The 14346-nt window shown below is 46.1% G+C and overlaps 1 protein-coding gene across 1 annotated transcript in view; it reads right to left on the bottom strand.

The window, feature by feature from the left end:
- Positions 1–14346, bottom strand: part of LAMC1 (laminin subunit gamma 1) — a 69495-nt gene that overhangs the window by 14343 nt on the left and 40806 nt on the right. The window contains exons 2-13 of the mRNA XM_074833093.1: positions 11073–11377; positions 8993–9123; positions 7408–7574; positions 6117–6305; positions 3952–4069; positions 3753–3851; positions 3512–3648; positions 2522–2644; positions 2245–2434; positions 1861–1973; positions 307–528; positions 23–211 (exon numbers count right to left, since the gene is read on the bottom strand). Coding sequence (XP_074689194.1) covers positions 23–211; positions 307–528; positions 1861–1973; positions 2245–2434; positions 2522–2644; positions 3512–3648; positions 3753–3851; positions 3952–4069; positions 6117–6305; positions 7408–7574; positions 8993–9123; positions 11073–11377 — 1983 coding nt within the window. The remainder of the gene's footprint in view (positions 1–22; positions 212–306; positions 529–1860; positions 1974–2244; positions 2435–2521; positions 2645–3511; positions 3649–3752; positions 3852–3951; positions 4070–6116; positions 6306–7407; positions 7575–8992; positions 9124–11072; positions 11378–14346) is intronic.

The following is a 14346-nucleotide window of genomic DNA, read 5'->3' as shown; positions in this document are numbered from 1 at the left end:
AGACTTTCATGTAGAAACACACCTGTAGTGCCAGCCTGGCAGCTGGTGCACACAACCTCCTTCGTGCGGGGCACGATGGCACAGCTCGAGCTGCCTGGGCATGGGCAGGGCTGGCAGTCTGAGGCTGTGCCCGCTGTCGCATCTCCGTAATACCCATCACTGCACTTCTCACAGTGAGACCCCGCCGTGTTATCCCTGCAATTGCACACACCTGGAATAGAAGGGGACATGGTTTTTGCTTCATCGTCCAACCCAGAAAGACCCACCACCCTCTCGCTGCTCCCTGCTTTTATCAGCTCCTCTTACCCGTCTCGGGCTCGCACGTGTCACTGTGCCCGTTGCAGGCGCAAGGCACGCAGGGGCTGTAGGGCCCGAGGCTCGGTGTCTCTCGCCGGTACCCGGAGGAACATCGCTCACAGAACTGCCCCTCGTATCCCGCCGGACAGGAGCAGCTCTCCACCCAGGCCGCGGGCACACCGGGTCCAGGACGAGCACTTGTGATGGTAACATCATCCAGGTGGCCGGCGCCTGGAAAGCACCGAGAGGGGAAATGCTTTGTAACCACAAAGGCTCTGATTGCCACTTCACCAAACACACATCGGAATGCTACCAGAGACAAGCAGGTGGATACTCGCTGCTAAGGTGAATCAGGCAGCAAAATCCTCCAGGAAGGTTTAGAAAGATGAGAAAAGATGCAGTATAGCTCACAAAGGACGTGCACAGGGCAGGAAAGTCGAGAGTAACAATACAGAGGAGGATGCTGAGAACAGCACATGAGCAACTACAGTCAAAATAAGTTACATTCTATATGCATATGGTTTCCATTTCCAAATCAAATACCAGAACCAATTCCTGTCTTTCTAAGGAGGACAGACCATCTCTCCGGCAATTTTAATACACTGTCTCTAACACAGAGTCTGCAAACTGTGCCTCGGGGCAAACGCTTCAGCTATTTCTCTCAAGCCATTCCTTCATCTGGCATTTGAGAACTCACCCCCCCTCCCCTCTCCTCCCTGCCCCTTCCCTGGAGCAGAACAGAGCCCAGACACAACATGGCTGGATTATGACTTACAGCAGTGTGTTCGTACCACCACAGCAGCTCCAGAGTACCCAGCAGAGCTCCAGCTCCTGCATATTAGCAGCAGCTACAGCACTCAGGGGATGGCTTGCTCCACACCCTTCCCTCCATTTTGCAACCCCATATTCCTCTTTATGAGCCACCTCTACTGAAGACACTTGCAGCTTTCCCACCTACCCCAAATGCAAATTCATCCTTTGATCTTTCTGCAAAAATTCTTCACACAACAATACCTAAGGACCCAGGTATTTTTGCTTCCAATTCGTTCCTGGTTTTTATAAACCCTCATTACAAGGAACCTGAGTGAGAGTTCAGCACAGACAGTGCTTTTGAGACTTTGTCAATTCCATTTGTCATGTCAAAGCAAGACCAGAAAATGGGTATGGAACCATTCCCAGCGTAGCAGAAACTGAGGCCAAATGTTGTAAACTCTCTACATGTTTCCCACTGTGTCCCTTAGGACTCTGCTATGTATTTCTACTGATTTGGAAGACACTGGCTATGCAACACAGCAAACCCGCCATGTTTAGAAGCAAAGAATCAGCAGGTGATCAGCAGCTCAGCTGCCAGACTCTCAAAGGCAGCATCTTTCTTCCCCATGTCCTCTTCAGGAAGCCTGGGAGAAGCTGTTACACATGAAGGCCAGGTGAAAAGCAACTGGTACAAGCTTTGCTTAATAAGTTGCCATGGCGATTTATGACTGGGCCCTAAAATAAAGCAAGCCAAGCACTAGATGAATGAGTCTGCCCCTCTCTTTCGCAACATTCTGCTCCGTGACTTACTTCTCTCACTGTATGTCCCACGGATCTTGATGGAAGTCAAGTTGTGGAGAAGCTTCTGGAAGTCAAATGCCGTAAGAGCAGGCCTCCATGGGTAATCCGTAGCCTCGTGGAGCCTAGGGAGAAGAGCCATGCATCATCAGCAAAGCGTTCAGATGCTAACAGCTGTGTCCTTTTAAAGCACCCTTTCCAACGGCGGTATGCTATTGCAACATAATTCACATACGCTTACGCAACGCTGCTAGACAGCGAGCTTCAAATTAACCTGATAAGACCGCTCTCTTCTGAGCTAAAATTAATGCTGTTTGTTTTCTCAAGAGCTCAGAGGCCAGGGGCACCACACGCTAGGTCCCAGCTGCTCCCACCGTGCCTGGAGAGTCCTCTCACCTGAAGGTGTAGATCAGCGCATTCTCGCTGGGGTAAGGGTTGCCCTGGGCAATGAGCGGCACCGACACTCGCAGCCCAGCCCCTTCCAGCACCAGGTCCTCTGCGGAGAGGCGTGTGTCCCGTCTGTCCACACGGAAGGAGAAGGTCAGATTTTGCCCATAACTCAAAACCTGGTTGCCCAAGAACTTGCCTGAAAGGGGAAGAAATCCCTACGGTTAGGTGACAGAACAGAAAGGGCACAAGCAGCACAGAAAGCCTCGCGTCTTGAATGACCTACGTGGTGCAACAAAATACATGGGGAAGTAGCTGTCCGAGATGACAGAGATATCCTGGGTCTCCGCACTCCACTGCAGTAAGACTTCTGAGCCATCGCGCTGCTCAGCACGCCACTCATCCTCTCCTGAAAAATCAAACATGCAACAATTAATACCCTTTGAAGACACAGCTCTACACACACTTCTCGTGTCATGCTGCACACTGCTCACACATAACTCATCTATAGTCTGTACACTGGCACTTCAGAAAGTAGCACACAGATAGCAAACATCATCCTTCCAGTTTAAGCCCCTAACTCGAGTGCTGACTTGAACCCTCTGAACCTTGAACGCTGTGACAAATACTGCTTCGAAATAATCTTTTATAAAGTGCCTAAGCAGGGATGGGAAAACCTGAAGTCCCCTACAACTTGATGAGAATTTCAGCCTTTGTATGAACTGTTCTCCAGTGGAATTTTAATTAAAAATATGTTCTTTTCAGACTATGCAGCATGAAAACATGCATACATAGGAAACTGACTGTATGGAGAAGAAAAAAAAAAAAAAGATTTTTCCTGAGCTTACAGACCCATCAGAAACACAACTGTGTTTTACTCAAGAGACATGTAAACCCTAGATCTAAAGCAATTATAATCCTCAGAATCAGAAACTCCTGATTTGGTTCTAAAACTGAGAAAATGCTCCCTTGCACCTCTCTCAAGCTGTAAAAGGTTTATATTTGCAATTCCCGCTTGCACCCGCACGGTGTACATTAGTGCTGGGTGCCTAAGGCCAGAGCTGTGAATTCATTCCTCCCTAGCTGAACAATCAAGCTGAAGACACGGAAGCTCCCAGTAACTTCAGAAGTAACTCAGCACTTCCAAAAAGAGGGATCCTGGACCTGCCTGCCCAAGGTTTGCGGTCTCGCGCAGAGAGGAAGGCACAGGTTTTTTAATCACTTCTGAATTGAGTCTATGGCCTAATCTGAGATACAAAGGAAGGCTCAATTTTACCAAACTGGAAGCTGGAGGTGATGCTGTAGATACTGTAGCCGATAGCATTGGTGCAGACTGAAGAGTGTCCAAAACAGAAGCAGGGGGTACAGCCCCTCGGATTGGAGGAATCCAGATGGAAAAATCCAGGTTTGCATCTGAAGATGTGAAAGAAAGAGAATTCATTTCCCTGATGCTTACCCCAGGCCATCGCTTGAATGTTTCTCATTCTTGAAACAAAGCCACAGGAAGAAAAACTCACCTCTCACAGTGGAAGCCTTCAACATTGTCCTTGCACGTACACCGTCCTGTCTCAACGTTGCATTCCCCTGTGCTGCCAGCCAGATTGCAAGAGCAGGGCCTGAAACAGTCAGGAGAGAGGATAACTCATTAAGAGCCACACAGAGAAGGCTTTAGAAAGACATCTAAGTTTTTCTTCTAGAGAGCAGCAGCCCTCTTACCTGCACCCAGCTTCAGAGAGGGAGTGGAAACCTGGCTGGCACCGGTCACACTTGTCACCCATCACGCCGGGCTTGCAGCTGCACTGGCCGTAGCTATCACACTGCGTGCTGAGGGAGCCTGCAGGGAGAGCATGACAGGCACCTCAGCAGAACCATCTCCCTCTACTAGCCTGCAGCTTTTGAAACTTTACAAAACAGGCAAGAAATATGGGAAAAGAAAGTGGGAAGCATAGCTTCAAGCTGACAAGTGCCAGCTAACCTAAAGACTGCCTCTAGTTCACAGGGATTTTTTTCCCCTAGCAGCTCTAGAGATGAATCGTTATCTAGTCTTCCAAACTATATTCAGCTTTAAGCACTCCTACCACCTAATCTTTTTATATATAAATGTAAGTTTAACTTCAAATTGCATTCTCATCCTTATTCCTGTTTTGTCCTCAATGTTGCCTTTGCATGCCTCTAATTCCATGCCTGTTTTACCCTGTAATGCACCATTTCCGAGATTGTATTCCCTAAATCCCTTGTGTTCTCCCTAATCACCATCTCCCCTTTGCCAGGGGATATCCTGACCTCTTCCCTTCAAGTTCCAATTTCCTCCCTGGATTCCCAAGTTGGTTTTAAAGACTAAACTGCCTCCTCAGAGTGAGGCTGTATGTACCACTATTAACCCGAACAAACTCTTCAGCAAAACTCTCCTTTTTGGCAGGACATCCTCCTCAGTGCTGCTCTGTTCAAGCAGACTTGCACAAAAAGCAGCAGCAGGTTTCTTTAATCCATGGTGGACAAAATACCAAGCGTAAGTGTAGCTAGCAGCCTAGGAGTTGTCAGCACTGTAAGAGTTAACTACCAGGAGAAAAGTATTTTAATATACAGAAATAGCTGCTGCTTTTCCACTTCAATCCACACCAGAAGATTATAGCAAAGTGAAGAGTTGTAAGATGATTAGGCTGGACAGGATAGAAGAACTCACAAAACCTTTACCATATACAGCCAAAGTTCAAATCCCCTTTCCTAAATAATCGTGAGACTGCAAAAGACAGTACTCGGACAAAAAGTAGCAATCTAAACCTATCCGGTGGCTTCAAATACGCCCTGGGTGCCAGTGTGCCAGAGGATACAAGCTGATGGTTAAGTTATAAAGCCCTCTGAAATTTGTCCTTAAAGACCTGAGAAGTCACCTCCCTGCTTCTTCTTGACCGTCTCAGCTGACACCAACCCTCACCACTCTTAAAATAAGGTCCGACATGAGGACCTGAGAGAGCAGATGGAGGAAGAAAGAGGCCTTTCTTGGTCAAAAATTTCACAACTGTACAAGTCTCCAACTAAATTAGATAGGAGATGTACCCTGGCAGACCTCTCGCTGGCTGCTCTTAGGGCATGCTGCAAGCAATTACTTATTACAGCTACTCTATTTTGGAACCTCACATCATATCTTACTATCTGTTACCCTTTTGTCTCCTTCCCCCTTATTTGCTGTGGGCTGGTAGTTATGGGATCGCTTCATAACAGGTCAAGTGGCTCCCTTGATAACAAAAGATTTGTTTTCCTGCCAGAAATTTTTTCCATTTAGTGATTTGTTTTGGGTGGTTTTTTGGTGGTTTTGTTTTTTGTTTTTTGTTTTTTTTAAAAGGAGTTTAACTACATATTTTGAGTTTGTTTCTCACCCCCACCCCTTTTTGTGTTTAAGGTTTCACTGGTTTATATTTATAGTGCTTGGATACTCAGTAGGAGAAACTGATGCAGCTAAAGTTCACTACAATTCTTCACTACCAACAACTTCCAGAAATATCCGCTCACATCATGTTGTTTATTAAGAATTTAAATGAGCTCTTTAATACTGGGAGCGTCCAGGGTAACACATACACAGTGGAGAGATGGAAGGGAAAAAAAAAAAAAATTCTATTTCAGAACACATTTGAAGGAGTAAATGCTGCAGAGGTGAACCATCTGCCCTTGCCACCCCAACTCCAATTAGATCCAGGGATAATTTAAACCAAAATACAACCCAATAAACATTTCCTACATGGGGAAGAAAAAGAAAGAAAAGAATAACAAACGAAAATCCCTCTTTTTAACCCTGTAGTTTGCTATTAGCTGCATAACAGAGAGAAGAATTAGTTTTTGTGCATGGAAGCTTGCAAACAGAAGTGTCTGCTGCCACTACTTACCGACTGGGTTGCAGCTGCAGGGCAGACATCCCTCCTCGCTCCCCAGGCGATAGAAGCTGTCCCTGCACCTTTCGCAGTGGGCACCATCGGTGTTATCCGAGCAGCCCGTGCAGTGGCCCCCGTGGCCCGTCGAGCGGTACAGCTCAGGGTCAAAGTAGCACTCCTGCGACCTCCCGTTGCAGTCACAAGCTGCCAAGACAAGGGTACCATCAGTGAACAGTCACGAAACCCACTATGCAAAGCTCGATACTAACTTGTAGGGGAGCTGGAGTGGGAGCCTTTAACCATCCCGAGACCCACGCACAGACACCTTAAGGCATTTGTGCATCAGTGAGAAGAAAAAGGGCCAAGCATGTTTTTGTCGTGGTTGAACACAGGGAGGGGGAGGCAAGGCTGTAACGATGAAATGGGCTCCTCGAGACCACTCTCATCTACCTCCACAAGAAAACCAGCATTTTCTAACCTATTCCCTTCCACTTCGGGCTGCCATTTGCAGCTGAAATGCCGCCCTTCCACACAGCAACACCCATCTCAGTCATGGAACCATGCATGATAAGCTAACAGTGAGGCAGACTCCATGCTGCAAGAAGAGTTTCTCCCCTGGATTACAAAACCCCTCTGTCTAGGGCACAGGAGACCTGGGTTTCACTGGCCTGTCAAGGGAAGCCACAGGTCTTGACCAGACAGCTGGGACTGATCAACACACACAGAGGTCAGACAGGAAGAAAGCTTTTCTGTCTGAAAAAGCTTCCCCATAAAGTAAACTACCAGGAGCTGTAGTCTGCGACACAAAACCAAGCAAAATAAATTGGCATTCAGTCACAGAGATCCACATTTGCAGTTCAGAACTGTTGCAACAGCCTCAAAATTAGATAAAATAGTCAACAAGTAACTGTAAAAACCCGTAACTCAAATACAAGAGGAAGTTGCAGATGCTAAATGAGGAGCTTTTTAAAGGGCAATTATATTCCAGCAGACTAAATACATATTTTTTCTCTATATGTCCCGTACAGTATAATCCTGTACATTTTTACAGCACACCTCTTTCCTAAAGGTCACTCCCATCCTTCTCCAGGAAGGAGATGCCCCTTTCTAGGGACCTACCAGAAAGCTCCTACAGGATAGGAATGACCAGCAGTCCCACAAAACTTCTGCAGGAAAACATCACAACTGTGCTTAACACTGGCTAAGTGCAACAACTTAAAACCATGCAGGGCCAGCTTCTGGATGCCAACAGGGGCAGAGAACCCAACCTGTGAGAGATTTTCCCCCCAAGCGTGGCCGCACATACGTAAGCATTCATTGGCGCTCTCTGCTGTCGCTCTCCTCCACGGACGGTCATTGAAGAAAGGGAGACACTTTTCACAGTCGACCCCAAAGGTGTTGTGTTTGCAGTTGCAGACCAGCTTCCCAAACTCATTCTTCACACACTCGCTCGCATGCCCGTTACATTTGCATCTGGTTAACGAGAGACAAGGTATTTAAACTCCAGGGATCCAGGTCACTTTCAGAGCAATGCTGAAAACAAAGCCCAGATCTGAAAATCTGAGACAAGACAAATTCGAAGGTAGATGGTCACAACAAAGTTGAGAACACAGCTGCAACTGCTCAGCCTGGAGAAGAGGAGGCTCCAGGGAGACCTTACTGAGGTCTTTCAATATCTGAAGGGGGTTTACAGAAGATGGAGGGAGACTTTTTACCAGGGCCTGTAGTGACAGGACATGGGGCAATGATTTTAAACTGAAAGAGGGTAGGTTTAGATTGCACTTGAGGAAGGAATGTTTTACAATTAGACTGGTGAGGCACTGGCACAGGTTGCCCAGAGAAGTCATGGATACCCCACCATTGGAAGTGTTCCAGTCCAGGCTGGATGGGGCTTTAAGCAACCTGGTCTAGTGGAAGGTGTCCCTGCCCACAGCGAGGCTGGGGGGTGGACTGGATGATCTTCAAAGGTCCCTTCCAACCCAAACCATTCTGTGAAACAAACAGGCGTAGCACGCTTGAGGTAGGCATTTAGAAACACGAGAATGTTAACCTACTCCTTCGCAGTCTGACATTACAACAGAATAAGCTAAGTAGGAGAAGCAAAGATTTTGCTGGCTTTAGGTTAGTATATTCTTCACAGCTTCTCTCTCATGAGAGTCCAGGAAAAGGCATGCATGCTGGCCATGTGCTTGTATCAGTAAGAAATTAAATAGCACAAAAGTGACTAATACAGGAGCCCAGGGACCTCCACAGCCTGGTGGTGCAGCTAGTGCAAATCCCCATGCTGTCAAATCCTCACCTCAAGACTGCTCTCTGCAAACAGTCCAAAACACTGGGCTCAGCTCAGTTTATCAAAACATTTTATTGTCAACAACTTAAGATTCAAGCATTTCGCCATACGCTCTGGCAAAAGGAACAGACAACCAGTCTTGTACAATGCTTCAGATTTTCATAGGAGATACCTCCCAAAAATATATGTGAAGCAGAGACGTTATTTTCTACTTACTGTTATTCTAGGCAGAGAACAATTAGTAACACGTTAAAAAACACACAAAGCACAGGGTAGGAAAAAGTTGGGTTTTTTCTTTCGTTTTATATTTTTGTCACCCTTTCCACTCTCCACCCTCCACCCTCCCAAATCACTTAACATTTGATCTAATCAAGGAAGAAAAAAATATTCAACCTCTGTCTGCCCTGAAATTATAGCTACAAGAGGTTATACACAGTATTTGCAAGCTTCCTAAGTTTCATTTTACTGCATTTTTGGTTTAGGACAGTCAATAAAGACCGGAGCTTAATGGTACCATGTGAGTATAATCAAAACCTTTAAAGCGCTCTAGTAATCCTGACCAAAAGCTTTAAATAAGTACAGAGGTTTATTGTCTACTTACCTACCACCCACAGCAAAATCAGAAATTGCATAGTAATAAGACTTGAGAACTTTTGGGTCATTGAAAACTTCATCTCCAAATGTGTTCAGACGGTTGAGGGTCACTCTAATATCTGTAGCAGTCACCCATTCCTACAGCAGACAGAAATCCCATCAGATTAAACATCAAACATCCCCCTCAAGCGTGTACCAGTGCTGTGTCATTAGCAGTTGTATTCACAAAGTCATTCAGCAATCAGCAAGTTCCTTCCTTATCATTTTCCCCTCTGCACCTCGGAAGCTCGCCTGTCCCTGCCCAAGAGGCCTCACACCACATCCTCCTGGTTTGGACATGTTTTTCGGACCCTACTCCTCTCTGGGTACCCTTTCCAAAGCCTCTTCACATCTTGTCTGCTCTCAACTGGGAAGCAGTGGGTAACCTCTCCAGCAAAACATGCAGTGCAGGCAATTACGCGAGCGCACTAACTGTACATATCTATCTGACCACAGTTTTTGTGCAAAGTCATACAGCACAAACAGGAAAAGCTTTAGGGTACCCTTGTCTGCAGACATACACCGCCAGATGAAAAGACAGACAGACGAATGAGGCTGGGCGAGGCTGAGGAAGGAAAACAGACGGGCAGATCTGACTTACAACACAAGAGTTTTTCATAATATTTACACAGCATCTTCATCACAGTACCCTATCCTCCTCTAGCAATGGCCAGCAAATGTAGCCTGTCCCCAAATTTCACACCACCTTCAGCCAGTGACTGTCATTAGTACCTCCTTGTTTTTATTACAGCTTCTGCAATGCCATTTTCCTTCAAACACCATAAAAAAAGAACACAAGAAAAACATCCCTATATGTACAACTGTGCTGCAGCTGCATCCCTGCTCAGCCACTTCGCCAGTACTATAAGATGATTTACAAACACTGGCATAAACACATGGAAGTGCTGAGGACAAAATACACGTTTACTTCAGTTCTGAAAAGCAATGCCAGAGGTTTGTACATGTTTTAGGAAACTAGAGGTCAGGTCTCTCTATTACTTACACAGAGAAGCTTATCAGAAAATTACACACCATATCACTAACTTGAAATCTCTCCATTCACCTTAATGATTAGACCCTGTTTTCTGCAAGGGCTAGCTACACCAACAAGGTGGTCAAACTGGTTCTTTTCTATTTCAAGAGTTCTTCTCCCTTTCCCATTAATCTCTATTTTCGTTTGCAGAAGCGAGTCCCACCAGATTCTGCTCTCCTGCCCGCTGGCTGGGGATGAGAGACAGGCGAGCCCCAAGCCTACTGGGCGCTCACGTCTCAGTCTGCTCCTGCTACTCTAAGAGAAAAGGGAAGATGTGGTGATCCCAGCTCCGAAAGGAAGGAGATGAGCCCTGATGGGGTAACCCCACAGCTTTAGCGCCCTTGTTGCAATATATGCTGGAGAAGTCATCAAGCAGAATACAGAAAGTGGCAAGTAAATCGGATACACTGGTGCTCCCAGTATGCTCCTGACCACTGTCCAACTGGCATTGTGAATGCTAACAATAAAAAACCCCGACCAAAACCCCTCACAAGCCTCCTGTAAGAGAAAACAAATACTGTGGATAAAACCAAGCTCCCCTGCCCCAACAGACACGTAAGAGAACAGGTTAGGGTTTTCAATAACCCTTTATTTGTTATGAAGAATCTAACATTTCTTAAATTTTTGTGCTCCAGATATACATGCAGATGCCTCAAATACTCATTTGACTTAGGCTTTACCTTCCCCTGTCCTTACACCTCAAACAGCAGCAAAATGCCCACAGCTGCTTTCTAAGCAGGCATAGATCTGCATCCATCCTCCTCTAAAGATTTCCATGATGCCTAAAAATAAATCACCCTTAACGCCACGGATTTTGGTTTTTGTACCATAGACTAACAATAGAATCAAGAGTTCAATTCTTCCTTCAGAAGCATCTCTTTGGATTGTCCATCCCAACTTACCTGTGCAAGGCCCTTTCAGTATGAATAAGGGCTGTAGTGCAGTCAGCACAAAGCCACCATCCACAACTAAACAGCCTCAGCTCAGACCACCTGACTTAGTCCTGCTCACATACCTGTAGCACAGGGCTGTTGTCAAAGTTATAGGCGCTGGGACGCCCCTCCAGTGTTGAGAACGCCACGTTGCCTCCAGTGAGAGGGGAGATGTCACTGAACTCATCCGTGCAGAGCGCCTGCTGCTCATCCTCCCCAGTCCGAATAAAGCCACGATTGACTTTGTGATACGTGCTCTCACAGGAGCCACTGTAATACTGGTAGGGCACCCACGGGCCATCTTCCCTGGTGCGTTTGTAGATCGCAAAGCTCTCCGGCCGACTGGTGTGAAACTTCAAACGCACGTATGTGATGTCAAAGGCCTTTCCTGCAGATGAGAGAATAAAGACATGAGAGACCCAAACATCTTAAAACAGAAAGAACGGAAAGAGCGGCATTGCAATTCTCTCTTCGGAAGAAACACCTCCTCTAGTACTACCCAGCAGGATGAGCAGTGTCCAGTAGCACCAGAAGTAGCTCTTCCAGTCCTATGTACTGTATCTCCTGGCAAAGACAAGGTGAAGGAACCGAAGGCAGAAGTCGAGGGCAGGCTGAGTAGACAAATACACAGACCTACAGATTTCCGTGCAGCCAAACACACATCCCGTAAGCTGCAATTCTCTTCCGCAGACATCACCAACAGTGTCCTTACCCCAACAGGTGACAGACTACATCAGACCCACAGTTTGTGTGTATCAGAGGCCAGGTCCAAGTGAACGATGCCATTTGATAATATTTCTTCCAAATACATGTATGGGAGAAAGGGTATTAACCAGAGAGGTAAGAGTCATGCTGTAGAGCCTATTTTGTACCTCTGCTTCCTCCCTAGATAGACAATAGCCCAAACTCTTTCTACTACTCATGAAGCCTTTCCTCCAGCACTGAACTACTGAGTACACCCTCTTCTACTCATTCCCTGGGAAAGACAAAAGAAGGTTTAAATTTCCCAGACCATGTGATTAAAGTCACCAAGACACTTTTCAGATCAAAGTGATTTACAAACTAGCCATGTTCTCCCTCTCCTAGGAGGATAAATGTAAACCCACCTCCCTGCCCTGTGTTCATCTCTTAATAGGTTTGTGGCGATCAACAGATCATCCTCCCCCATGGATTCTTTTCCAGTGACTAGAGCATCTACCCCTGTGCACGGAAACCAACTTGCCCAGGGGACTCACACCCCTGAGGAAACCCATTAAGGGAAAAGGGCCATAGCACATTTCCACCACCTTCCTCCACTGTCCTGGCCACATTCCCAGGAGGTGGCATACAGCTGCGTGCAGGCTGTTCTTGCTCCACCTCAGCCAGCAGGCTATGTACCATCAGGACGCCCTGGAGCACGTAAGGAACTTGCTAAAACTACATGAGGTTTGTCTGGAACAAAACTTCGGGAGTTTAGTCCCTGCCACGCTCTTTTACACTCCCACCACCTCCAAGAAAAACACTGCTCTAAGCAGAGCAGCGCTCTAAGCTGTCACTGGTCCCTTCATTAACAAAAAAAAAAAAAGCTACTATAAGAGTTTCAACTGATTGAGAAACAGGTTTTTTCCGCCTGTAGAAGTCACACGGATTTAACCTCAACTTGGAAAATTAACTCCACCATGTTAAATTTTAACATGAAGCTTTGCACCTGCTGAAGAGTGGCTCACTTCACAAGTTAAAGCAGACCAGACGGCACCAGGCAACAAGAACAGTGTGCCTCTCAAAGCACACACACAAAACCCGATGGCAATGAAAGAGGTCATGAACCAGGGTTCTCGCTCACCGGTCACCCACTAGTTAGACCAGGACCAGACTGCATTAGGCACCTCACACCCACGGCCCAGCAGGAGGGAGGAACCTTTGTCCTTTCTGGCTGCTGAAAACAACAAAGTAGCAGGAGAAGCATGGCAAAGGGTCCAGAAATCAACATACCAGGAAAAAAAAAAAAAAAATTAAGATATACAGCACCTGAAAAACTTACAGCTACATGTAAAAAGACCAATCTTGTGTTTAAAGCCAAAGAAATCTGCTGATACCCCAACCTACTAAAAAAAAGTACTGTGTGTGACATGCAAGACAGCTGGGGCATTGTACAGATACAAAACCCCCTTACTATTTCCCACAAAATACCCTTTCCTATTTGTATCATGCATGAGGTTATGGGTGACCTAAGCACAAGACTGGAAGCTAGACATTCACAATCTGCAGCTCTTGCTCAATGTTGGTTTGAGGTCAAGTTATTTAATGAGATCTTATACACAGAAGACAAGTGAGAAACAATCACATTATTAATGCCAAACTGCTTCCATGGGGGCTAGAAACACCAAAGGATCAACACTTAACAGCATAACACAGCTTAGATGTACTCTCCCCTTGCTGCCCATTACAAGAGATCAATTCTGTTTCCATTTACCTGGAAGTACTTTTCTTATGAATCTCAATGCAAGGAAAGAAGCAGACATCACATGTACAAATCAGTCCTTCCTAGGCTTCCCATTTCTCCCACTACATTGTCTCTTCTCAAGAAGAGAGCTCCTCACTGAAGACAAAGTACGCTTCAGAGGTGAAGAGCATGCACACGCAGAAAGTCAAGGTGAGCACACCAGACACAAGCCAATAGGCCGGGCACGTACAAATATCTTCTTCAGGCCCATGATAAACAAATCCAGGATATACTCCCCATCTTTTCCAGATAAAGACAAGGAGCCCCAGAAGCAAATGCCTCATCATTCTTCTGCACAAAAACCCTAGTACATGTGTTGACCTGACAGCCTGAGAACATCACCAACACCTTGGATGGGCAGCAACTAAAACCATTTATCACTAATAAAACTGCCATCAGCTTAATGAGAAAGTTTTCTTTGAATCCATGTGCTAAAATAAAGCAAAGCTGAAAGTCTGCCCTGGTGGGATTTCTTTGGGCAATTTTCATCACAAGTGGAAACTGTGAAGACAGCAGGCAAGAGCAGCCATTCCATGAGTCAAGAGGGGAAAAAAAAAATAAGCCAGAGCCAAGAGCATGAAGATCATTCAATTAAACTGTGTCAATTGAATTGTCAAGAATAGCCTGCTACTTTGACTTGGGGTGGTTAGTTTTCTTCTACTGGTACTGCATTCCTCTAGCGTGAAGCAAAACCCCTGCGTTCAGGCTTCATCAAGACGATTTCGGGGAGGAAACGCTTCGAAAGCATCCTGGGAATGAAGAGGGGGCCGGGCGTGTGCTCTCACTCTACACACACACAACTTTTGCCGTAGCAGGAAGGCCAGGTCACAGCCTGCATGTTCCAAAAAATAACTATTTTTTTTTTTTCCTCTCCA

Source organism: Strix aluco, chromosome 8 (assembly GCF_031877795.1).
Source record: "Strix aluco isolate bStrAlu1 chromosome 8, bStrAlu1.hap1, whole genome shotgun sequence".
Taxonomy (NCBI): domain Eukaryota; kingdom Metazoa; phylum Chordata; class Aves; order Strigiformes; family Strigidae; genus Strix; species Strix aluco.
Note: the sequence above shows the minus strand (reverse complement) of the source record. Positions and strands in the feature narration are given on the sequence as shown.